This window comes from Colletes gigas, unplaced genomic scaffold (assembly GCF_013123115.1).
Source record: "Colletes gigas isolate AHSC1104 unplaced genomic scaffold, ASM1312311v1 Colletes_gigas_Sc00002, whole genome shotgun sequence".
NCBI classification, from domain to species: domain Eukaryota; kingdom Metazoa; phylum Arthropoda; class Insecta; order Hymenoptera; family Colletidae; genus Colletes; species Colletes gigas.
Window position 1 is genome coordinate 2,682,711 of NW_025106631.1, and position 27,111 is coordinate 2,709,821.

General features: G+C 40.9%; 1 protein-coding gene across 5 annotated transcripts; it reads left to right on the forward strand.

Moving 5' to 3' along the window:
• Window positions 1-1,545: 1,545 nt before the first annotated feature.
• LOC122404161 (retinal guanylyl cyclase 2) lies at window positions 1,546-27,092 on the forward strand. Of its 5 annotated transcripts, none has more exons than XM_043408099.1 (22): window positions 1,546-1,831; window positions 10,099-10,469; window positions 12,802-12,965; window positions 14,661-14,787; window positions 14,861-15,013; window positions 16,169-16,556; window positions 19,389-19,735; window positions 19,821-19,926; window positions 20,045-20,147; window positions 20,223-20,411; window positions 20,497-20,577; window positions 20,699-20,875; window positions 21,109-21,268; window positions 21,353-21,502; window positions 21,720-21,891; window positions 21,959-22,099; window positions 22,170-22,362; window positions 22,685-22,856; window positions 22,933-23,203; window positions 23,438-23,449; window positions 23,618-24,171; window positions 24,463-27,092. In XM_043408099.1, exons 2-22 carry the CDS (start codon window positions 10,205-10,207, stop codon window positions 24,735-24,737), a joined length of 4,200 nt encoding a protein of 1,399 aa, XP_043264034.1. In that variant the 5' UTR covers window positions 1,546-1,831; window positions 10,099-10,204; the 3' UTR covers window positions 24,738-27,092. The 5 variants fall into 5 exon arrangements, with proteins under 5 accessions (XP_043264034.1, XP_043264041.1, XP_043264023.1 ...); XM_043408106.1 differs by having other exon boundaries at window positions 19,389-19,705; XM_043408088.1 differs by having other exon boundaries at window positions 21,109-21,502.
• The last annotated feature ends 19 nt before the right edge of the window (window positions 27,093-27,111 follow it).

Here is a 27,111-nt window from a genome sequence, read left to right on the forward strand (position 1 = left end):
GATGAAATTGAAAAGTTTCAAATCGTTCTGGAAAAATTATTTTCCGTTGCGGGGGTTAATTACAATCATTTTTGGTGAATAGACATACCCCCTAAATCCTACGCATTTTCGAGAAAAAAAATTCTTTTGTTCCGACTAGAAGACGACTACCGCGCTCGTAGCGTTTGGAATTGATATTAGATATCCAAAGCTCTATCGGCTTTAGAAATCATTTTATTTGTTGTAACCATCAAGGAGAATAATCTATTGTGTGTTTAGTTCCTGCCCAAAAGTCAGATATCTGGTACCTTTGTCATATTCTGTGGGATCCAGATCTTAATACGATTATTATTGTTGAAATTTTATTCTATTCTGTGTCGATAACTTTAAATGTGAGATCAAAACGTTAATGGGGATTTAGAACCCTGAGGTCGTGTAGCAGCAAGTTTCACAGAATTTGTGATGAAACTAACAATTTTTTCAAAGTTATTGCTATCCTAGCACTTTGCTAAAGTTTTCCAAGTCCAATATTTTTTTAGAGCTTGCTCTATATATCTTATACTCTAAGAAGTAATGCTGAAACAACACTTGGGAACTAAACATCTCTTTCTTTGACTCATAATTTAGGATCGCTCGAAGAGAGCGGGAACAAAGTGTGGAAGAAAAGAAAGCTGTTCGTGTTATATGAAATATACATAAATAAGGAATAATATAACGACATTAATGATTTAGAGAATGAGCAAGGTATGTGGGAAATCAAAGTCAACATTGCAAAAATCGGGTGGTCGCTCTTTCGAAATTGAATAATAACTCTCGTGGAACTCCGTTGCCAAGCAACCCTCCGTAAACAGCCACCGCGGTTTCTGCTGTCGAACGATGGCGACGCGACGACTGCCGCCAGATTCGCTCGTTCCAAGATCTGATTGGCTCGTTCTCCTTACCGCGCATAAATGAAATCGATATAGCGATACTAATTTTCCCGTACGACGTTATATTAAATCGTAGTTCCGTAAGAACGTCGTTTCGTTCGCGCGGATCGTCGAGCTAGCTCTTTAAGGTTTGAGGTTAGAAAGCACGAGCAGACGATACTCCCATGTCGGACAGGAAACGATTTCCAGCAATCGTTCGGTACTATCGTGCTGTAACTTCTACATATCGCGAGCACGAGTAACGTTAACGGTCGGTATCCAATTTGTACGACTTACTGTTCGATGTCGTCCGTACGTCGATCTTTACGATTTTGCCAAGATCGCTTGCAATCGAGATTTTTGCAATTTCTAACCAACAACGACACGGTTAGGTTCGACGGTTCGATCAAACGATAACGCAGTGTTTTCAGATGGTATGCCCCGGCGTTGTGACCACGATGATGATGTAACGGGGGATGTGGAGAAAGAGGGAACGATGGGGTTGTTCGCGTAGCGGGGATGACACTGGGAACAGCGCGGGACCGCATGCTGGCTCATTTTGCTCCCCGGGACGAACTTTCGCTCCCTCGTGATAACGTCAGCTCTCTCGAGCATGTGTAGAAGGGAGCAGCACTCTACTTAGTTCGATACCGGACGCCGAGGCGTTCGGGCCGCCCGTAAACGGTCGTGATTTTTGGCTCGGGCTCCAGTATCGTTGCTTGCATCCACTGCACGCGGTGCTTCTAAAGCTCGTCTCGCGTCCGGGAATCGTCGAATACTCGAGATACGCGACGACACGGAAACGTGACACTGTCCTCGGTCCTCCGCGATATGCGTATTTTTAAATTATCTTCGACGTCGCGCATCCCCTTCTGGTATATACGCAAGCAAAAGAAGAGGGAACAACTCTTTCGCTGTCGTTTCTCCTCGCGAAAAGTGAAACGGTAAGACGGAACGTTTCTAACGTCTACGTGTCGATCTTTTTTACTGACTCTTTTATACTCTCTTTCTACTCTCGTTCACCCAACTCTGATAGACTACCCGTGTCCCCGATGGATGAGGCTACAACCGAATACGTTTAACGAGATTCGTCCGTAACGTTGTCATCGTATCGTAGTGGCACGACTTCGACGATCGGTTCGCGTCGAAGATCGGTCGTATTCACCGTGTTCGATCGTCAGAAACTTCGCGTTTATCGATACCGTTACGCTTTATGATTTCGATTTTTATTCCGTCCGCGGCGTCGAGCGTTGCTCTTATTTTTTCTTTTCTTCTTTTTTTAGATCGAATCTGTCCGATGATTAAAAGGATGCCCTGTACTAAAAGAAACCTTTCCTTGCATGGTAATTTCCATTGGAATTCGATACGGGCCAGAAGTACGTGTTTATGGGCGCCGTTGATTTGCGTGTCAACGTGCCGGGAACAGTTTCAGCCGTGGGACACGGAGATTTGAAATCTTTTCGGCCGCACGCTACCGATCCCCGACGATAATGAACTGCGCGAGGACGAGCGCGGGTATTCCCGTTTTGAAATCGTTGTAAATATCGTGTCGACTATTTATTTGCATGATTACTTATGATTCGAACTAGTAATTAATTGCAAATCGTAATCCTAAACAGTTTGGGATGAATTTAATGTCAGGTTCACATAGTTAAACTAATTAGTTAACACGAACCATGCAACAGTCTTTTTTATTATGCATAGATTTTTTATGGGGTTCGTCATACAGGGTGTTCTGCTATACGTGGGAGAAATTTTAATGGGAGATTCTAGAGGCCAAAATAAGACGAAAATCAAGAATATTAATTTCTTAACTGAGGCTTCGTTGAAAAGTTATTAATGTTTAAAGTTCCGCCCGTTATGAATTTTTTTCTCGGAAATGCGCAGGATTTCGGGGGTATGTCTATTCACCAAAAATGATTGTAATTGAACCCCGCAACCGAAAATAATTTTTCCAGAACGATTCGAAATTCTTTTTTTTCGTCGAAAAGACACCTAATTAGATTTTCGGTAAGGAATTTTTTTCTCGAATATGCGTAGAATTTCGGGGGTATGTGTAATGACCAAAAATGATTGTAATTGATCCCTGCAACGGAAAATAATTTTTCCAGAACGATTTGAAATTTTTTTTTCCGCCGAAAAATACGTCTACTTATTGAATTTTTTTCTCAAAACTGGGTAGGATTTCGAAAGTATGTGTATTCACCAAAAGTGATTGTAATTGATCCCCGCAACCGAAAATAATTTTTCCAGAACGATTCGAAATTCTTTTTTTTCGTCGAAAAGGCACCTAATTAGATTTTCGGTAAGGAATTTTTTTCTCGAAAATGCGTAGAATTTCGGGGATATGTGTGATGACCAAATATGATTGTAATTGACCCCTGCAACCGAAAATAATTTTTCCAGAACGATTCGAAATTCTTTTTTTTCGTCGAAAAGGCACCTAATTAGATTTTCGGTAAGGAATTTTTTTCTCGAATATGCGTAGGATTTCTGGGGTATGTTTAATGACCAAATATGATTGTAATTGACCCCCGCAACGGAAAATAATTTTTCCAGAACGATTTGAAATTTTTTAATTTAATTTTTTAGTAACTTACTAACTTTTTAACGAAGCCTCAGTGAAGAAATTGATATTCTTGATTTTCGTCTTATTTTGGCCCCTAGAATCGCCTATTAAAATTTTTCCCAGGGATTCCCCGAACACCCTGTATATTTGAGGTCTGAAGTGAATTTTTCTGTTAAAATTTCTTTGCATATCCGCTGATCTTTTATAAGATACAATGATCCTGCATATCAAACATGTTCTACGTCCAAGCAGTCAATTCCAGTCTCTATTATAGCTCTGATTACGCAAATGAGAGTAAATTAGCTGTTACTTTGCTTTGTCCTTATAGAGGGACCAGGAATACCGTCGAAATATTTCCTTAATTAGCGTTACAGAAAATTCCTGTAATTCTCGTGCCGCGTTATACCGTGGTTATTTGTATACAACCGACGCTCACGGAAGGGTTAAGGATAGTTAACACGTTGGGTTGGTAAATGTCGTAGTAAAGGACTCGAACGTGACTCGTGTTCCTCAGCCGGTGTTATAATAATAAATTGACGATCGTGGGGTACGCCTAAGATCAATTGAGGAAGATTGTTCGTGAATATTTTTAGCATCGGTAAATACTAAATGCGGTGGAAAATGTTTACAGCGCTTTAGTCTACCGTGATTAAGTTGTACACCTTTTTTGCACGAAAACATCGTGCACGCTCTGATTACTGCCGCTCGCCGCATCGTCCAGCAACGTCCCGTACTTCCGCGCGTGTCAGAATAATTTCCCATAAATAAAATCCAACGCCCCCCTACCCCCCTGTCCGCGCGGGGGGAACGGAACGTTTCTGTCAAAATTTATTCGACCAAATTGATGTACACGTACCGAGCCGCGCGATCCAACGGAACTCGAGTACGTCGTTGATGGACGCGTTTTCTGCTTTTTCCGCGACGCGTCTCCAACGATTGTCTCGTTTCGTTTGCAGAAATAAATTGCAACGACGCTCGCTCAAAACGCGAGCATCGAGCGTCCCGACAAAACGTTCCACGGTTAAATTCGATTCCGTAACGCGCGCGCGCGTCCACCGAATATGTGAAACAATTTCTATTCAGATACGCGAGAACCGAAGTCATCGTCGCGACTCTCGTGGAAATTAAAACTTTCGCGTTTTTCATTATATTCTGTACAAGGACGTTAACGTTCCCCGGATGAGAATGACTCGAAACGCGACCTCTATCGGACGGCTTTTAATTACACGTAATTGGAATTTTTTTTTTACCGGTCCGATCGACGTATAATTAAAAATAGTCCAGAGGGGGGTCGTGTTTGGACTCATTTGCATCGGGAGAGCATCGCCAATGCGTCGGTATATGTATCCACGAAATTGGATTTTTTTTTCCAAAATTGTACGATTATAAAATAATTTTAAAATTGTTTCGTGGTCTCTGTTTTTTTTTTAAATATTGACAACGTTCCCCGGATGAGAATGACTCGAAACGCTACCTCTATCGGTCGGCTTTTAATTACTCGTAATTGGAATTTTTTTTTTTACCGATCCGATCGACGTATAATTAAAAATAGTCACAGGGGGGTCGTGTTTGGACTCATTTAAATCGGGAGAGCCCCGCCAATGCGTCGATACGTGTATCCACGAAATCGAATTCTTTTTCCAAAATTGTACGATTATAAAATAATTTTTAAAATCGTTTCGTGGTCTCTGTGTATTTTTTAGATGTTGGCAGTGATTCCAGCCACGCAGATAACGCGAGTTCATAGATATAATAATGAGGAAAAGGGCAGAGATCACGAAAAGAGGACAATCCTTTCCCGAAAAGGCGGAGAGTTGGCAAGCTTGGTTACAGCCGTAATTTTAAAAATCATTTTATATATTGCTCGACATTTGCTGAGTACGTTGCTCGCTCGTCTTTACTGGCAATCTTCCTCTCGCTTCTGGGCACTTGGAACTTTAATTAAACGTAATAATTTTCTACATCATTTTAGTTTACTCACTATAAATCCTTCATATACCCGTTAACCGTTAAAATATTCGACGATCCGGTTCCGTTTAACAATTTATTTTAAACTGGTTGCAATTCGGGGAAGTGGAAATGGAAATGGCGGTGGGAGGTGTGGGTTTATAAATGATAAATTCCTGTACGTGGAAGGTATTTTGGGATATATAATGATTTCTTCTGAACTTGACAGCCCTGGTAACGTTATATTTCCTCCAAGTAGCAGGGGATGTCGATAAAGCGTAGCTATACAACCCTGAAGTACCGCAATGGGGTCCAGCGAATCCCAGTTTGTTTTCTCGTGTTTATGTTTTTGGTAAACAGCGATGTCTGGGTTTCCAGTCTCACCGCAAAAAACGTTTATGGCTCTGACCATCGAATGGGACACATTTCAGACTCGGTACGCATCAGGAATTAAAATAGAGTGCGTTCCTAAGATCTGTTTCATCAAGTCAGTTCATGTTATTTTACTTTATAATAATTGATTATGAAATCAACGGCATTTAAACAATTTTTTTTCTTTTTATATAGCTCGACTACTATAGAATGGTAAATTTAAAAGAACGAAACGAGGATTCCTGTAATTTCTAGGCCACCTATGCCAAACAGCGTCCAACGAATGATCGCATCTGCTGAGTTCGCAAGTTCGTGCTCTTTCGATGGCGTTTTGCATAAATTCGGGGAGCATTTCAGCAGGAATTTGCCTAACTGAGTTATATTGGCTTTCAATGTATGCAAAGAATCAGGCTCATTTGCATAAAACAACCCCTTAAGACGCCTCCCATAGAAAACACGCGACAGCCATTTTGTACTATAATTATCCTTCCCTGGTTCTACATCCGGTTTAATTTGTTCTCGCTTTAATGCGTTCGTATGTTTTTACAGTTATTCGTGCTTTGTTTAATCCAACTTTCGAAACAGTTTACGACTAATCGTTGGGACAACCAGTCCTGGAAACTTTCCAAGATTAAACTCTCGTAAGTAAACGCTCTCGTCGATCCGTTTAAAACAATTCCTGCGCGTTCTACGAAGGAACAGGTGTAAATCCGACGATGGAAATCTTCGAAGAGCGATTCCCGATTCAAGAGATTTTCTTCCCAGTCGAATGTTTCAGAACTCTTTTCACCCCCCGCAATGCTAACGTTCTCGTCGGTCGACGTCGCCGGAAGTCTTCCAGAGCGACTCGGATAGGTCTGTCTCTTTGAAACTTTTAACAAGTCCTGGAATAGTTTGATGAGTTCCAGTCTCTCAGGTTGAATTCGTTCAGAGGAATTATCCGGGCACGGATCTACGAATGATTATTTTCGTGACATCCGGAGATCATTTTTCTGAGATTCTTCCACCATTTTAAATCTCTTTCGGTCAATATTTCTTCCACAAATACTCCTTTTAAATATTAAATTCCTTAATTTGCATTTCGTTCTTTCGTTCATTCTCATTATCCTCGACAAATTCTCGTTTTCTCAGAACAAAAATCATAGCTTCCAAACTAGTCAATTTTCGACCCCAGACCTCTTACACTTTTTTAAAAAGAATACAAAGATGCATCACGCGATGCACAACAAATTGAATCTTGATTTTTTGTTGCACAAAAATTGTTTTGCTAATTTCTTCTATTATAATTTCAGCACCTACCTGAATTTTTTCCTCGAAAGTGGGTAGGATTTCGGGGGTATGTGTATCCACCAAAAATGATTGTAATTGACCCCCGCGATGGAAAATAATTTTTCCAGAATGATTTGAAATATTTTAATTCCGCCGAAAATTTGTCTACCTTCCTGAATTTTTTTCTGGAAATTGGGTAGGATTTCGAGGATATGTGTATTCACCAAAAATGTTTGTAATTGACCCCCGCAATGGAAAATAATTTTTCCCGAATGATTTGAAATATTTTAATTTCGCCGAAAATTTGTCTACCTTCCTGAATTTTTTTCTGGAAAATGCGTAGGATTTCGAAGGTGTGTCTATTCACCAAAAGTGATTGTAATTGACCCCCGCAACCGAACATAATTTTTCCAGAACGATTTGAAAGTTTTCTTTTTCGTCGAAAACTTTAGGCATCTTCTCGAATTTTTTTCTTGAAAATGGCTAGGAATTCGAGGGTATGTGTAATAGCCAAAAATTATTGTAATTGACCCCCGCAAACGAACATAATTTTTCCAGAACGATTTGAAAGTTTTCTTTTTCGTCGAAAACTTTAGGCATCTTCTCGAATTTTTTTCTTGAAAATGGCTAGGAATTCGAGGGTATGTGTAATAGCCAAAATTGATTGTAATCGAACCCTGCAACCGAAAATAATTTTTCCAGAATGATTTGAAATATTTTAATTTCGCCGAAAATTTGTCTACTTTCCTGAATTTTTTTTCTCGAAAATGGATAAGAATTCGAAGTTGTGTTTATTCACCAAAAATTATTGTAATTGACCCCCGCAACCGAGAATAATTTTTTCAGAACGATTTGAAATATTTTAATTTAATTTTTTAATAACTTATTAACTTATTAACGAAGCCTCAGTCAAGAAATTGATATTCTTGATTTTCGTCTTATTTTGGTCTCCAGAATCTCCCATTCTCATCAATGATATGAAAATCATAACTTTGCATCTGTGTAATGTCTTTCCTTTATTCCTTTTCAATTAAAATGTAAACTAGATACAGATACAATTTCTTATCTTGTAAGTAAATAAAAGAACATTTTTTTATTAGATTAATTCCGATTCTGATTCGAAGCAGCTATCAGTAATTGCAATAACGATTTTAATCATTTTCAAGCTGCTAAAATTGGCGTTGAATTAAAGTTTAATATGCCTTAAATTAATATGCAATTAATCATCGAGGTATTTTTTTTTAAACTCGATTCAAAGTTGATAAACATTTAACATAGAAATTGGAACCCATTATTAATATTGTATAAAGATTGTTTAGTAGTTTGCAAAAATCAAATTAAAAAAACAAATTTTCAGTAAATGGCGCACATTTAAGAAAATGCACCGAAAATTGCAATGAATTTCTAACATCATTTTCCATAACAAATTGGTAAATTTTTTTTTTAGTAAAAGTTATCTATAGTGTTAAAATCTACGTTCCTTTATTAACATTTTGCGATACAAGAATTTACAAAACATGAACTTTAGTTTTTTTACTTCTGTCCACTCGATTATGCACGAATTATGGGAGCCTCGATTTCTGTTAGCCACGCCCCTCCACTTTTATATAATTTTCCTTCTATGCATAATGTTTTAAAGTATTGATTTCTTTTATTTCAACAGACGCGTAACAAAGAAGCGGAGTCTATCTTTTGCAAGGGGTTACAAGCGAAAGATGAGATAGAATTTTGATGTTCGGCCTAATAGCTTCCGAAGTCGCCTAATTGCAACAGGGAAGCAATCCAGACTTGATCGACGCGCCTCGCGAATTTACGGGAGGGTTCGAATGCAGATAAACCGCCGTGGCCACGCATCCCAAGAATTACTCCCGTCCAGATATCCAAGCTTTTCCCCAATCTATTCTCCCTTCCCCCTACGTGTTTTTGTACTTCTTTCGCTCTCCGGGACAACTTTTCGCTTTCGACAGCAGGATGCGGAGAACGCCTTAACAGGAGTTTATTGATTCTCGAGATCAGAAGTTTTCCTGCACGCGGAACAAATGCTCCATCGTGTTACATCGACGAGCACGAACGAACACGGTGGTTGTTTCGTATAAAAACATTCAATTTCAACGGAATTGCGGGGCTACGGGGCCCTCGAAACCGCGGAAACTTTTCAGGACGAAACGATACGATTGATTACACGCTCCCCCCCCAGCTACGTTTCTTATTCGCGGGAAATATTGGGTCGATCAAAGCGCAAATTATCATGGTTTCGCTCTATAAACGTATCGTCCATTTTGTTCGGTTACGTTTTATTGGCGCGTGCGCGAACAACCGTAGGGAAATGAAGGCAATTACCTTTTTAACGCTAGGGTCATCAAAAGTGGTCGAAATGATTTGCAATTTCTAATTGAAATTGTAAAAAATTTACTGAACTTTCGAAAATTTAACGTAGTTTTCTATGGGGAAATGAATAAACGTTTATTTGTTAAGTATCTATCGTTTTAATATCTTTGGTCCAAATACACTATTTTGGCGACGTTTCCCGTACTCGCCGCCAGAGGGCTACGACGCTCTCGTCTTTCTCGCAAGCGCTCGATCGTCTTCATTTCTTTTGGTGCAAATAAGTACAGGTAGCCCTCCTACAACACGGAATCCTATAACACTGTACTTCTACAGCACTGGATAACATGATTTTCGCTTAACATACTTAAAAACTAAATTACCATAAAATAAACTATAGTGGCTTTGCATGAAAATATATAAACAAATTATAATTTATTAAATTAAGGTTGCGTTAAATTAAAATAATACTTTTTGTTTTGTTTTGTGTTATACATAAGTTGCTTGTGTAGAATTTAAAAAAATATTTGTTTTTAATAAATTTTCGGAACGTAAATTTTTGTACTGGCTCTGGGTCTCATGTAACACGGTTTCACAGAACACGACGTTTTCCAGGAACCTATCTACCGTGTTATAGGAGGGTTACCTGTACACCGTGATCGTGGATAGTTGTAGCGTTAACGAATGCGAATGGGTTACTTTACGAAAGGCTTGTTTTATCGTACGCAGCGAGGATACTGGGAGAGAACGAGCCCAGAGACAAATAGATACGGGTCAATAGGCTAACTAAAGCTGCGGAGGCGAGCGCCTGAGCGGAAGATAGGGTTGGAGGCCCATGGCCGGGAACTCTTTCAGACGCCGGCTCTGGTCGTGGATCTTGATCGTGATCCTGCCTGGATCTGTACTTTTGTCCACCACGGAGCAAACCCCGTGCGTTTCCTATTCATCGAACGTGACCGACGACGGCTACGATCAGCCGGAAACGGAAGTGACGGTCTTCCTGAGGGACCACTGCGACGGCGAAACGAGCGCCGCGGACGTGGAAGATTTCCTCGATCGATCGAACTTCGACCTGCAGATCGCTGTCGTGCCCACCTACCGTGAGTATTTTATTCGCTATAATTACGCCCCACGCTCGCCATATTGTACTCCCTCGATTAATGACTGGAATTCACCCGCACAGTGTGTCGCGTAAATGAGAATTCAGAAGAAAAATCATAGCTTCTAAACTAGTCAATTTTCGACATAAGACCTCTTACACTTTTTTGAAGAGAATACAAAGATGCATCGATCGATGCACAAAAAATTATACACTTTTGTTAAAAAAATTGAATCGACCTTGATTTTTTGTTGAATAAAAATTGTTTTGTTAATTTTTACTATTGCAATTTCTTGTCGAGTGATTGCTGTGTAACTTTCGTTGGAAAAGTTTTTTGATTGGTTTAGGGGAAGTGCCTGAAATATCGTTGCGATCATTTCGAATATACAGGGTGTTCGACCAACCCTAGGAAAAATTTTAATGGGGTATTCTAGAGGCCAAAATAAGACGAAAATCAAGAATACCAATTTGTTGATAGAGGCCTCGTTAAAAAGTTATTAACAATTAAATTAAAAAATTTACTGAATTTTTTTCTCGAAAATGCGCAGGAATTCGGGGGTATGTCTATTCACCAAAAATTATTATAATCGATCCCCGCAACTAAAAATAATTTTTCCAGAATGATTTGAAATATTTTAATTTCGCCGAAAATTTGTCTACCTTCCTGAATTTTTTTCTCAATAATGCTTAGAATTTTGAGGGTTTGTCTATTCACCAAAACTGATTGCAATTAACCCCTGCAACCGAAAATAATTTTTCCAGAATGATTTGGATCTTTTCAATTTTATTGAAAAATTTAGGCACCTACCCCTTGTCGATTTTTCTTAATAATTCGTTTTTGTTTTTTAGTAATTTTGTTTGACACCTTATAGAAAAGTTATCTAATACTTTTTTGTAGGTACCCGTGAGCTCTACTTCGGAAAAAAGTTTCATTGAAATATATTCACTATTGTAGGTGTTACGGCTGTTTGAAAGTTGGACCACTTTTATGGGGGTTTTCTAACTTTACGGGGCCAAGTAACAGCTTTTTCAATATTTTTAGAATATCTACATATTCTTCGCCAGAATACGCGTTGTTTGCCGTTTGAAACATTAAAATCGTCCAATCCGTTCAGAAGTTATGACATTTTAAAGATTCGCATGAAATTTCGGGGGTGTATTTCTTGGCCTCACATTAGATTTTCGGTCAGGAATTTTTTTCTCGAAAGTGGGTAGGATTTCGGGGGTATGCCTATTAACCAAAAATGATTGTAATCGACCTCTGCAAATAAAAATAATTTTTTCAAAACGATTCGAAATTTTTAAATTTCACCGAAAATTTGTCCATCTTCCTGAATTTTTTTCTCGAAAGTGCGTACGATTTTGGGGGTATGTGTATTCACAAAAAATGATTGTAATTGATCCCCATAACCAATAATAATTTTTTCAGAACGATTCGAAATTTTTCAATTTCGTTTAAAAATTTGTCAATCTTCCTGAATTTTTTTCTCGAAAGTGCGTAGGATTTTGGGGGTACGTGTAATAACCAAAAATGGTTGTAATTGACCGCCGCAACCGAAAATAATTTTTCCAGAACGATTTGAAATTTTTTAATTTAATTTTTTAAGAACTCACTAACTTATTAACGAAGCCTCAGTCAAGAAATTGATATTCTTGATTTTCGTCTTATTTTGGCCTCCACAATCTCCCATTACAATTTTCCCCGTACAGATATGCAGAACACCCTGTACAATTTTTCCCGCATAAATCGATTCCTCCGGTTCGTTACGCGTATGAAATTGCTACGAGCAATACGACCGTAAATTAAACAGTTCGCTAGGTATTTTAACTTTCATAGCGGGCACGCATGCTATGATACTAAACGCGAATAAGGTCGCGTAGATAAGAAAACGCTTGAAGGTATTACTAAGAAACTTCTAATATCTCGTGAATTATTTAGTTTACGATCATAACGCCCGTTAGTTTTATGCGCGAAACGGCGCGATAAATCGGTTCGCGTAAGAAAACTTGCTCGTGGCTCTGTTCGAAAAGAGGGTGCAATTTACAGGTGCATTGGTGCATTGGTGCATTGGTGCACCAAAGGTCAAAAGTGTGGTACAAAAATATACATATCTACAAGTGACATTTAATAATAACAATTTCAATTCAAGCTTGATGCAACTAATTCCATGGAGATTTCGATTATAATTAAAAATTATATTTTATATTTAAATAACCGATCTGTTAACCTGGTTCGATCGTGAATAAATTAATCTATGTTCGAATCGAATTAAATTCGAATTGGCGAGCGCGATGGCCGCTCCTGGACGCGATACACGAACGATTTTCCCCAGTGTCGTGCGAGACAAAGACCCGGGGCCTCGATGCTTTGCTACGCGTACTTGGACAGAGAAGAACCAGAGCCCTGATAGCCGTTCTGGACTCCCCCATGTGCGAAGTTACCTCGAAACTCGCTCAACTCTGGAACGTTCCGCTATTTACGTGGACGTGCCCTCTGGTAAGCAATTTCAACCCATCTGTACCGTGGAAATACGAAAATTCTATAAGAACCTTCCTATCCGCAATGAGAATCCCTAGAATTTTTATAATAACGCAGCAAATCGATATACTATAGAATTCTAAAAACGCTCTTCTATTTCTTGTTACAAAATATTACCAAGTTTGAAAAATATATAAGTAACCGATATAGCAATCTTCCTTGCTATTATTATGCAGTATTATAAAGTTTTATTCGCCACGAAACAGATGGTATAGTGTCGTATGAATTTTGGTACTTCCGGTTCCAAAGCGTTTCCCCGATAACGACGCTGCATTATTTATGAGTAGACTGCGAATCTTCATGCAAATTCATATTTTTATTAACAAAATTAATCAAATTGAGCATTGTAGAGGGTTGTCTCAACCCCTAGATATAATAACTTGTACCTTACTTGAAGTATTTCTTATATTCTTGCATATTAACTGAATTCTGTAGCTGTTTGAAAATTAAAATTTCCCATAAATGCATAAACATTCGCAGTCTATTTATGAGGTTCATCTCGTTGCTAACATATGCTTATGAAATGGGAGGTGTTATGCTAGCAAGGAGTGAGCTAGCTAGCTTACAAGAAGGTACCTAGCTAGCTACCAAACAGTGAGCTACCTAGCTAGCAAGGAGTGAGGTAGCTAGGCTAGCAAGGAGTTAGCTAGCTAGCTTATAAGGAGTGAGCTACCTGGCTAGCTAGCGGTGATCTACTATACAGCGATGACTTGATGGCTAGGCACTCCAATTGGCTGTAGCTTAATAGCGACGCCTGCTCTCACACGCATTGTCATTATTGGCTGAGTCGCTCACAACTCAATTCCATCGCGTGACAAAGGACGCGAACGAAACGTACAGGGACATAGTAGGATGGGACAAGACTTGAGAGGCATTGGCGCAACCGTACGCTCAAAATACTAGCCATGAATAGAACAAAAGTGTATCTCTCGTGGTTATGGGGACCCTACTGCTGTGTAGCGTGACGTCAGAGCGGGCCTCTATGGTGGGAATAAGGCGGCGCGTAGACCTTCTCAACAAGTCATCTCTGGATAGTACCTAGCTAGCAAGGAGTGAGCTACCTAGCTAGCAAGGAGTGAGCTAGCTAGCTCAGCTAGCAGTGAGGTACCTAGCTCAGCTAGCAGTGAGCTACCTAGCTAGCAAGGAGTGAGCTACCTAGCTCAGCTAGCAGTGAGGTACCTAGCTCAGTTAGCAGTGAGCTACCTAGCTAGCAAGGAATGAGCTACCTAGTTCAGCTAGCAGTGAGGTACCTAGCTAGCAAGGAGTGAGCTACCTAGCTCAGCTAGCAGTGAGCTACCTAGCTCAGCTAGCAGTGAGCTACCTAGCTCAGCTAGCAGTGAGGTACCTAGCTCAGTTAGCAGTGAGCTACCTAGCTAGCAAGGAATGAGCTACCTAGTTCAGCTAGCAGTGAGGTACCTAGCTAGCAAGGAGTGAGCTACCTAGCTCAGCTAGCAGTGAGGTACCTAGCTAGCAAGGAATGCGCTACCTAGCTCAGCTAGCAGTGAGGTACCTAGCTAGTAAGGAGGGAGCTAGCTAGCTTCCAAGGAGTGAGCTAGCAAGGAATGAACTAGCTTACAAGGAGTGAGCTACCTAGCTACCTAGCTACCTACCAAGGAGCAATTTTACAACATCCGTTGACATTGCACGTTTCAGAAAGACACAGAGGAAAGGGAGGTGTCGTCGATCATCAGACTGTCTCCGTCGTTGCCAACGATAGCGAAAGCCCTGACGGCGATGTTGATGCGTTTGCAGTGGAAGGCCGTGTCCCTGATAGGAACGGGTAAAATTCATCGCCGCGTTACCGATCCACGAGATCCGTGACTTAGCATTGCAAACTTTTTGTCGCGTTGTAGATCGCGAGCCGTGGTCGAGCCTGGAAAGAGCGTTGCTGAACGCCTTCCGGAGCGTCGGCGCCATATTGCGATTCAGAGTGATATTGCCGTACCGTGCGTCCCTCGACGAGATTCGAACGATCCTTCGACCCACGTACAATGTTTCACGCAGAGGTGAGTCGATCCGCGTACAATAATTTCCATCCCTTGGCTACCGCCGCGGGAGATCAAAGACGGCCATCTTTGTTTATTCTCCGCCTGAAAATTAAACGTCCGCGGGGAATTTATTTATTTTATTTCGTAGGAACGAGATACGATCGACCCTTCCAAATGGCATTTACCATTCGTTTGCCGTGCTTTCGTGGTTTGGGAAATATATTTTTTGTATTTTCGAAATTGTTATAGTTAATGTTAAGCGACCACGCGTTTGCTCGAGCATAATAAACCTGTTGTAATAAAGGTTTCCTCCAAACACGAAATCCTTCTATTAATATACGATGTAGCTCACAGAGAAACGCGTTCAAAGTTCAACTGGCATTTACTCGACCCGTATTGGTTATTGGTTATACCTACTCCCTTTACGCGCCGTGCTCTTCAAACTTTCAACTTTTCTGTTCGCCAAAAATCAAACGGTACCGTATATTCCACGGAAATCTCTACTATTTTTATCGTTTACGTTCAGTCTTTATCGCCTAAATAGTTCCTTAGTTCATTAGACTGCGGATCTTTGTGTAAATTCATGTTTTTATTAGTAGAATCAACCAAATCAGAGCTTTGTAAAGGACTGTATTATATTTTTACATATTGTGTTGATACTTTCCGTGCTCGCCGCCAGAGGGCCACGGCTCTTTTGTCTTTCTCGCAAGAGCTCGAGTGACCTCTTCGATTACCCAATTTTACAAGTTCGCGCGTTGAGCCAGATTTGTCCTCGGAAATCTACTATTTTTATCTTCGTCTTTATCGTCTCTATAGCCTAAATAGTTCCTTAGTTCATTAAACTGCGGATCTTTGTGCAAATTCATGTTTTTATTAATAGAATCAACCAAATCAGAGCTCTGTAAAGGGTTGTATTATATTTTTACGTATTTTTATGATACCTCCCGTGCTCGCCGCCAGAGGGCCACGGCTCTTTTGTCTTTCTCGCAAGAGCTCGAGTGATCTCCTCGATTACCCAATTTTCCATGTTCATTTTGTAGTTTTCTAGAAATTAAAATTCCCCATAAATGCATAAACATCCTTAATCTACTTATCATCGATAATCTTAGATCGAGAAAGCGTTTGATATACTTGATACCAGCTTTGCCATCTTTCGATTACGCTTGTCCCCAGTTACCGTGCTATGCCTGCCCACGTTCAACGACGACGAGGACGACGAGGAGGTAGTTTTAGCGTCCCGTGTCCTCGCCGAGCTGTCCAACGCGCAACAGTCCTCGTGGAGCTCGATGATCGTGATCGTCCACACGAAGGACGACGGCTTCTTCCTGCCGCGAACAAACTCCACGGTCTCTCATCTAGATTTCTCGTTCGCCGGCCTCGAGTCTTCCGATATCTCACCCGCGAACGCGTCCGACTACGAGGAAACAAGGGAAAAACAGGAGGAAGAAAACCATCGACAGCAACGCGCGGAACAAGAGGAAGAGAATCGGTATTTCCCGTCGAGGAACCTGAGTTCCGAGTTCCTGGAAAAACTACTGATCGTTACGCCCCTCGACCATAGGTACGAAGAAATTTATATCTCCTCGTGCCGGCGACGACGCGACAAACTTCTCGAGAAACGAACGAGACTCTCTCGTTGGAACGCGTCCAAATCGATCGCTTCTCGCGTTCGAATTTTGACGAAATTTAAACGCAACGTGGTCCATAGAAAGGACCCTGCAGAGATCTTATGGAAAATTGCTCTGCGGTTAAATTAGCTGAATTTTTTATATGGTGTAGTTCATGACGATGAAAATCGTGATCTTGGTGAAAAGTTTCGATTCGACAAATTTATTATAAATTGAAACTTTAAAGCTCGTAAATTGAACAGTTTTCGAGATACGGGGGATCAAAAGTCGATAATAGTGCGCCTTATTGTAGACTACCATTTGAGTGTAAGAAGCACTGTTGTACACTGTCCATTTATTTGACCCCTTAAAACTCAATAATAGTACTGTGGGCCCTTAAATATTACCCCTTGATCCCCTGACCCTCTGCTTCAAAATTTAACAATACATTCTTAAATACATATATGTACTTTTAAAAAATGAAGTAAAAGAAATTGATATTTTTTAGGTTTCACACGAGACTCCCCCCTTAAGGGGCCTTTCTACTTTGTGGAACTAAAAAAATCGAATTTTTTTTGTGTTTGCTTTTAGTATGTAGTCTCGAAAATATATCTACCAAATATTAAATTGAAATTTGAAAAACTAACGAAGTTATAGCCTGCTGTAATGAAACTTTAAAGCTATTTTTCTCGAAACTACATTTTTCAGCACTGTGTATGTGATAACAAAAAAACTATTCAAAATATCAATATGAAATTTATACAGTATCTTTAGAAATGGTCTTCCTATAGCATGAACTAGAATAATTGCGATATATGCAATACTTTCTCTTTTATTAACAAAAAAGCAACCGAATATATGACAATTTTTTCGTAAAATAGCTACCATTTTGCCATTTCTATATTCAGTATTTTTTCGTAAAATAGCTGCCATTTTGCCATTTTGATATTCAGTATTTTTTCGTAAAATAGCTACCATTTTGCCATTTTTATTTTCAGTATTTTTTCGTAAAATAGCTACCATTTTGCCATTTTTATATTCATTTTTTTTTTTTCGTGAAATAGCTACCATTTTGCCATTTTTATATTCAGTATTTTTTCGTAAAATATATACCATTTTGCCATTTTTATATTCAATATTTTTCCGTAAAATAGCTACCATTTTGCCATTTTTTCGTAAAATAGCTTCCATTTTGCCATTTCTATATTCAGTATTTTTTCGTAAAATAGCTGCCATTTTGCCATTTTTATATTCATTTTTTTTTTTTCGTGAAATAGCTACCATTTTGCCATTTTTATTTTCAGTATTTTTTCGTAAAATAGCTACCATTTTGCCATTTTTATATTCAATATTTTTCCGTAAAATAGCTACCATTTTGCCATTTTTTCGTAAAATAGCTTCCATTTTGCCATTTTTATATTCAATATTTTTCCGTAAAATAGCTACCATTTTGCCATTTTTTCGTAAAATAGCTTCCATTTTGCCATTTTTTCGTAAAATAGCTTCCATTTTGCCATTTCTATATTCAGTATTTTTTCGTAAAATAGCTGCCATTTTGCCATTTTTATTTTCAGTATTTTTTCGTAAAATAGCTACCATTTTGCCATTTTTATATTCATTTTTTTTTTTCGTGAAATAGCTACCATTTTGCCATTTTTATTTTCAGTATTTTTTCGTAAAATAGCTACCATTTTGCCATTTTTATATTCATTTTTTTTTTTTCGTGAAATAGCTACCATTTTGCCATTTTTCTATTCAGTATTTTTTCGTAACGTAGCTACCATTTTACCATTTTTATATTCAGTATTTTTTCGTAAAATAGCTGCCATTTTGCCATTTTTATATTCATTTCTTTTTTCGTAAAATAGCTACCATTTTGCCATTTTTTGTTTTTTTTTGAAAAGATCCTAGTTCATGCTATGCCCAAACTTATCTACACATATTAAGAATATCGTTGGTTTTTGGATTTCGAATAACTTGCTTGCAAAATACTACCTTACAGTTCGTAAAAACTGTTGTTCGTTGATCAACAAAAACAGCGTAATAAATAGACATTATGCGTTGCAAAAATTTGCAAATATACCTAAATATATAATAAATGTATCTACAAAACCTGGAATTAATCGCTCTTTAATAGCCCCGCGAAAAAAAATCACAAATAACAAGGTAGAATGGCCCCTTAAGAGATACTGGACGCGGTACTGAACGGATCCTGGGAAGCAGTTTTTTATCTTGACGACTCGACCGTGATGGATCGATGTTATTTTTCTTTTTATAGAGAACGATTTATTTTATGGACCAAATTATCGTCCAAACAGGATGATAACTTGCACCGATTTCTAGGAAACAGCAGAATCCTCCTCTTTTCTAGCGAACTCGTTCTTTTGGCTCTGCATCATCGATTTAAGAAGGGAAAGTCATCGAGATAGAAATAACTGGACTGCGGATCTTTATGCAAATTCACATTTTTATTAATAGAATTAATGAAACGAATTAATGAAACTAAATATAATAATTCGTATCTCACTTTAAGTATTTCTTATATTTCTGCATATTAAATGCATTCTGTAATTTTTTAAGGATTAAAATTCCCCACAAATGCATAAACATCCTTCAGTCTAGAAATAACTATTAAAAGAAACATCGTCAGAGAATTTCTCATCCTCCGATTCGTAAATAACAATCGATCAGCAATTAAAAAAAAAAATGATCCATTAAAACTTTCCAACAGACCTCCAAGAGGATAAATTCGATTCGAACGACCCATTTCCGTTGTTGCTCGGCAGATACGACGCGGAGAAGATATACGAAGGCAGGGAGACGCACGCGGTGCCGACGCTGCTTGATCGCCTGAACGAAACCCTCAACGTCTTAACGTACGACAACTCCAGCGTGAACGCGTTCAACAACAAGATATACACGTACGTCTTATTGGATTGGCGTATCAATGCCTGGAAGCCCATCATGATCGCCGTGGAACGACAAAGGAAATTCCTCGTGCGGAAATTATCAGCGAGCGCCGTGGCGTTCCGCGACGCGAACGACACCGACATTTCGAAATGTAACGTGGACTTAGACGCGAACGCTGGCATCGAATGCACGGGTAGAGACAGCCAAAACTCGAACTTTATAGGTGTAATTTGTCTTTCGTAATTTTAAAAAAAAAGAAAAAGAAATCGATGAACGTGTTGAAAATACAGTTTCTCGTGTCCTTTCAGGGAGCTCCACCAGCGACACGGCGTTCCGTATCGCGCATATCGTAACCATCGTGCTGGGATCGTTGCTGCTGACCTTGTTCGCGATATTGACCGCGATCTTGATTAGGTAAGAGATCGGTTTGCTAGTTTCCGCAAAGGTCGAGCAGAGTCACTTCCCACGTGTTCGCTTACGAATCGATAGCAAACCAGCGGCTTGAAATGCAGATGTAACCGTTCTGATTCAGGAAAAAGCTGCTCAAGAAGAGAATGTCCAAAGGTCCGTACAAGATCATTCTAACCACGTCGGACTTCGTGTTCCCTCAAGTGCCTCGAGTGGACGCCAGGAGGGTGGGTTGAGAGCTCGATAGAACGTTTGACTCTTCTATTCTGCTATTGAAACGCGTTAACGGAGGAGTTTCGTAGGTGGACGAGGGTATCGAGACTATGCTGTGCTGTTGGCTGCAACAGTTGCAAGAATTTGGGGGGCCAGAGGTGGAGAAACCGGATCTGCTTCAATTGGGTAGCGTGTCGTCGTTGAGACCGTATTTACGAGCTAGCACGGGCAACCTGGCGAGACATAATTTGTTCAAAGACCCACGCGCCAGATACAATGTCGGTACACTTATGAAAAGATATAGAATAACTCTTTTTAGAAGAAAACAACGTGACTTGATCGTGATGCTTTGATGTTCCTTAGGGCGACTTGGTGCAGTTGAAGGAGTTGCCGACTCAGGGCACGTTCGAGCTCAAGAACAAGGCCATGGACGTGCTGGTCACGGTAAGAACGCTCCTCCGCATAATCAGACTGCGGATGTTTATGCGTACATAAATCGTCAGCCAAGTCTTTCGACACTTTTGTTAGAAATGCTCGTTGTTTTAATTTTTCTATCGAACGACAGATTCACGGGCTACGTCACGAGAATCTGAACCCCCTGATCGGATGTTTGAACGAACCTACGAGGCCCTGTCTGGTCTACGAGTATTGTTCGAGAGGATCGCTGGAGGATGTATTGATGCAAGACGAGATCAAGCTCGACTGGTCCTTCAGGCTATCCTTGCTCACAGATCTCGTACGGGTGGGTATGCAAGAGGGTCGATCGATAACTAAGGTCACCAATCCTGCAAGACACATCTGAGACAAGAAGTTGCTTAGAATTTGATCTACTATAACTTTTGTATCGAGTCTCTACTTATTATGCTTAGATCTTAGTTATCGACCAGCCCTCGTCTGTAAATAGTTAGCCACTGTTACACATTTTCTTCATTCTTTCGTGAACCGTAAGTTTCGTTTTCCTGTATCGCTGTAAAGGGTATGAGGTACCTTCACGGCACACCAGCGCGAGTCCACGGGTACCTGACCTCGCGGAACTGCGTGATCGACGCCCGTTGGGTCCTCAAAGTGACCGATTACGGGCTACCAGCCTTCTACGAAGCTCAGAACATCGTTCCACCGGCGAAAACTGCTCGAGGTACGTCTCTAAACTGCTTTGGGAGTCTCTTACTCTGTCGATTCAGGCGTTGGAACGATCTCTGTGGAACGACTTTGTCCTCAGATCTCTTGTGGACGGCGCCGGAACTGCTGAGGCACCCTAATGTGAGGAAGAAGGGCACCCAAGCGGGGGACGTTTACAGTTTTGGCATCATTATGCAGGAAGTAGTTGTCCGCGGCGAGCCATTTTGTATGCTCGCCTTGTCACCGGAAGGTAAGAGTTGATGATGACGAAGAGAGCTGTTTTTCATGGACCACTCTGATGAAATTCATTTACTTTTCAAAGTGACGTTTTAATTAGCCAGAAAAGAACAGAGATGTTCTGATGCTTAAATATTTGTTTTCTGAAGTAATTGATAGGGAGAGAATTTTTATTAAAATTTATCTTTAATCTTATATAATATAAATATAATAGATAAATCTTAATATAGATATAATCGAGAAAGTGATGAAGCCGCCGCCATTGATCAGACCGTCCGTGAGCAAGGGCGCCGCGCCACCGGAAGCGATAAATATAATGCGACAGTGTTGGGCGGAAGCCGCCGACATGAGGCCCCACTTCGACGACGTCCACGACCTTTTCAAGAAGCTCAATCACGGGAGGTAAATTAACGCCTGAGCGGAACAATGTAATCCAAGAGTATTTATTATTATATATTTTCATATTTAGAAAAGTGAATTTCGTGGACACGATGTTTCAAATGCTGGAGAAGTACTCGAACAACTTGGAGGAACTGATACGCGAGCGCACGGAACAGCTGGACATGGAGAAGAAGAAAACCGAACAATTGTTGAATCGAATGTTACCGAGGTGAATAAGAATTTTTCCAACAGGATACAGTTCTTAAAATCGATGATTAATCAACCAGTGATGTTTCCAGCTCGGTCGCTGAGAAGTTGAAATTGGGAATGCCCGTCGATCCTGAAGAATTTCGCGAGGTGACCATCTACTTTTCAGACATCGTCGGCTTCACGAGCATTTCCGCCCACTCGACGCCATTTCAAGTGGTCGATCTTCTGAACGACCTGTACACCTGCTTTGATGCGACCATCAACGCGTACACCGTGTATAAGGTGATAGAATCAACACACACTGTACATTAGAAGTTTTCTGAAAGCGATAAACCGCTCCAAAGTGGGGGGTCGTTACCTCCTGTAGTTGCCACCAGAGGGATACGCTCTTGTCTCTCTCGCAAGCACTCGAGTGACCCTTCCGTTCCTATATATACGTTCCTCAACCGACTACCTAATATCCCAACGTCTGAGACAGGGGTTTGTTTACCTTTTCTATCTCCAATCAACAGAATCCCACAAAAATTATAAATGGTCGTAACAAATATCTACATTTAACAAACCTCGCCATATAAACTATAGAGTAACTTTAAAAATCTTGCAGGTAGAGACTATAGGAGACGCTTACATGGTCGTGGGTGGTTGCCCGGTGAGAATACCCGACCATGCCTCTCAGATAGCCACAATGGCGCTCGACCTGCTACACCAAAGTGGAAAGTTCAAGTTGAGACACTTGCCAAGGACCCAGCTGAGGCTTCGTATCGGTCTCCACACCGGTTAAGTATAAAACTTCCCCCATTTCCCCAGTTTTTATTCAATCGATCGTTGAACGTTTCTATTCTGCGAACGTAGGTCCATGTTGCGCTGGCGTGGTTGGTTTGACGATGCCAAGGTACTGTTTGTTCGGAGATACCGTTAACACCGCGTCGAGAATGGAGTCGACGGGTGCACCGTGGCGTATACATTTGAGCCAAGCGACGAAGGATCGGTTATCGCAGGTCGGCGGGTATCGAATCGAGTATCGAGGATCGACTGACGTCAAAGGCAAAGGGAAAATGCCTACTTACTGGTTGCTGGGGAAACAAGGGTTCGACAAGGAACTACCGAAACCGCCTCCGATCGGGTAGGTCTTTACATTCGTTTTGTTAATGTATAAAAATTGTTAAGAGATGAGATTCTTGCCTGGGAAACCCACACCTTTTCTTTTTATTTCCTCCACCGTTTTTCCTTTTGAATATTGAAAGAAAAGCACCGTGATGAGGTCACCGCGTCCGCGTGTATAGTTTCATTTAGTAGATCTGTTTGCTTTTCAGATTTTTAATGCTTTTATCTGTTGCCATACTGCCGCCATCTTCAGGGACAACCAGAGGTAGGTGATAAAGTATGAATTTTTAACACTTATTAGACACTATCGTACTCTGCTGAGTCCATGTCAGAAACTGTAACGCTATCGACTTTTATAACATTTATGAACATGGTTATCTAGTCGAACGACGAATTTAACGATCCTCGATTTTCACGCATTCCAACCACGAAGGCTGACCGAGAGTCTAATGGAGACTTTAACGAGCACGGAGACCATAATATTGCCGGACGACGAGTCGCCAAGCAAGGATTTACAACGTAACGACTCGAACGTGGAGAGAAGAGGAGCAGAAGAGGCTCACAAAGAATCCAACGCAGACGTAGACGTCGACCTGCCGGAGACACGGGTCCAAGAGACCCCGGAGGAGGATAAAGTCATAGTATCCGTACACGAGGAGAAAATCGCCGCTCCAAATAGCTCCCCAAAGACGTCGACCGACATTGCGAAAACTACGCCTTCGAAGGATGCTGGAAACGGAAAAGGAAACGATTCTAAAGCCACCACCGGTGAAACTCAAATGTCTCTCGGAGCTTCTACCACCTACTCCACCGAAACACCCATCCTTGGGGCGTCCAACACCTCCCTGGCGTCGATCTCCAGCTCAGCTACCGCCCCTTACCGACCAGGACCCACCAGACACAGGAGGATAGGTGGCTACATCGACGAAAACGACTTGAGCACACCGTACAATTACTATAGATGTCTCTCGCCAAACGAACACTATGGTAGGTCTCCGTGATTCCGCGTTGCATTCTCCTCTATTCACCAGAGACTTTAAACGCTAAGAACATTTTAGTTATTTATTATTTATCGCTGGAAATAGTTCTGTAATAAGAAGAGTAAGTTCCTCTTAAATGTCACAGTTTAAATGCTTTGTTAGAAAGGGTAAATATGTTTCAGAATTCACATTACGTTTGCAAAACATGTTTAGCAACATAGCAACAAGCATAGTACCCCTCTGGTCCACGTCTAGTCCCTGGATCAACAATTTTCTACGTTGCTGGATTCCGTTTCAGGAAGGCCGCCAGGCTGCCGTTTCTTGAAGAGGCAGTTCAGCCTGGATCGTCCGGACGAAACGGTCTGCATAAACTTCGGCGACCAGAACAGTCGACAGCAGCCGCAGCAACAGAATCTGAAGACGGCCGCGAGGCTCTTCAAGCAGAACAGCGCAGGCGCCGCGAACGACTTGGAGCGCATCGAGGAGGTCCCGTCGACGCCCACGCCTCTACTCCAGCACTACAGACAGGCGGCTTCCGTTTCGCTATCCGTCGAATCTCTGACGCTCCGTTGAACGCGTCCGCGGTCATCATTCCTTCGGACGGTCTCCTCTGACGAGTAACTCCTGCGTTAAAATTTCGCACGAACAATGACAATCGCCGCGCGTCAAGGAATTGTATTATAATTATCGTACAAACAGCAGCGAGCCGCGTTCCGCGGAAGGCTCGTTGCCGGGTGGAATGTTGTTTCGATCGACGCGAAAATAACGTTGCATTTCTATTCCCGCGATCGTTTATCGCCCGATCGCTATGCCGCTGATAATCAACAGTCAATGAACCGTGTAGTTATGGTGTATGTATGTATGTATAGTTGGACAAGTTCAATAAGGGCCCTGGCAAGATACAGGCAATGGCTTCGCCATCGATTGCGTGCTCCGTCGCCTCTCGTACTCGCCACCAGAGGGCTCGTTCCTCTCGCAAGCGCTCGATCGACCTTCCATTAGTATATGTACGTTCCTCGACCGACTTCTAATATCCCAGGGATGCCTTAGGGATCAGAGACTATAGTTTAAGCCTATGGGTCTAGGTTTAAACAATGAAAGAGTTTGAAACGACAGAGTTTCGGGAATTTTAACTGATATTTTTAAATCAGTGTTTATTAACAGCTTTGATAAGATCAGAGTGTCTTGAGAATTATTAAATAAATTGACAAGGGGTGAGACTAGACGATCAGTTTATCACAGAAGTCTCCTTAGATGCCTAGCTAGCCTGAGAGAGTCAATTTGATACTGTTTAACACAAGTAAGACTATGAGTCTCCCAGGGTGTTCTCGTTTAACTTATTTCTCTCTGATAATTGACAATGAATCACGACTTTACGATGACTATGCTCCGTTCAATGAGAGGCGAAGGCGGGAATGAGTCCAAGCGATTGAAACCATTGCCTAGATCCGTGAACTAGCTAATCCAGGGTCGATGCTATTTAAAACAGGGCTATGGGAAAGGGAATCGACTGTTAATGAATGGGGGGATAACCTTGTCATTACGATGCATGTATGCATAGATATGCAAGTTTAATAGGAGATAGTAAATTAAGCATGAATGAGCGAGTGGCAGGAATGAGTCCAAGATTGATATATTGCCTAGACCTATGAACCAGCCGTCGTGTGTCATCCGGCACTTTTTGAAGCAAATTAGACTATGGAAATGGGGATGATAAGGATCGACGTCGAACAGAGTCCAGGGATCCTTATTTAACTTGTTAAATTATACGCAGAATATGATGGATTATAGGGAAAAGAGGAATTATACGCTCCCGTTATCGCGGATGACAATCTCTATTACGTACAAACGTTCATGCATATGCATTTGTTCTTGTTTCTTTTTATTATGGACTTAGAAGAAACATCACCCCGTGATCATCTTATATTTTTTATTTTTTTTCGAAAGATGGGTGTACAGCGTTGATTGGAAAATCTAAATCGTCTATCGTTAGGTATCTCGGGTTTACTTTCTATGGAAAATAATAGACGAATCCGTTTAACGACGTTCGTTGAACTTGTGCCGACAGGGTAACCGTAAGAACCGTTTGATTTCTCACCATTTTTCGACATTCGCGCATCGTAATCATCTGCGACTCTTCATTATCGCTTCCAAATCGTCGACAATAATTCGAAATCTTAACGCATAGGAGTGGTAGTTCGTTCCGTATATTTTTTCGTTGGTCTCATCGCGGCAATTATCGCGCGATTACCCTCGAACATTCTATCTCGAGGCTAACAATAAGTAGATCTAGTAAGTCCAAGTGCATTCGATGCGCAGAAGAGATGATCGCGTTGTGCGCACATTTACGGTTCGGAAACAAAGATGGACACCCGCGCGAGTGTCCGGTGCGGTTTACGCAATAATCTGTGTGTTTAGATGTATAAATAAGTGTACATAGGATACAAACAAAAAAAAATTATAGATGGACGATTTCGAACACGAATCTTATCGAGTAATTCACGGAACGTTTCGTCGCGTTTCAGAATGGTCGCCAAAGGAGAATCTGTCGACGAAGAGGGGCAATAAAACGTAACGTACAATTATTTCGTAAGATCGCGCTCTACGAATGTAATCAGAGACGAACCACGCGTCCACGGTTCGCTTTACCGCGTATTATCGGATGGATGTTATACGACGCGTTGAAATTAATATAATAAGCTCTAAAATTTTATCGATTGAAAGTTGAAATGAAAAAAATTTTTATCTCCCGAGAACGACGCCCGGTCGCGTAGCCAGTTCGTTCGATGGAACTTGCAACGCGATCGCGTCGATTTGATGTGTTCTACGTGGAACTTATTACGGTAGAATTATTTCGAAGTGTTTCGGTTACGTCGCGCGATTCAATCTCGAACGATGCGCGCGTATGTGTATACAGAAGATCAAATGGAAAAAAAAAAGACAAAAT

Excerpts from the sequence above, each read along its gene's own strand:
- LOC122404161 (XM_043408088.1), top strand. The coding sequence starts at position 10,205 with ATGGCCGGGAACTCTTTCAGACGCCGGCTCTGGTCGTGGATCTTGATC. Across the intron at positions 15,014-16,168 it reads GTACAATGTTTCACGCAGAG|TTACCGTGCTATGCCTGCCC; the intron begins GTGAGTCGATCC and ends GCTTGTCCCCAG. Across the intron at positions 22,363-22,684 it reads ACGCGTACACCGTGTATAAG|GTAGAGACTATAGGAGACGC; the intron begins GTGATAGAATCA and ends AAAATCTTGCAG.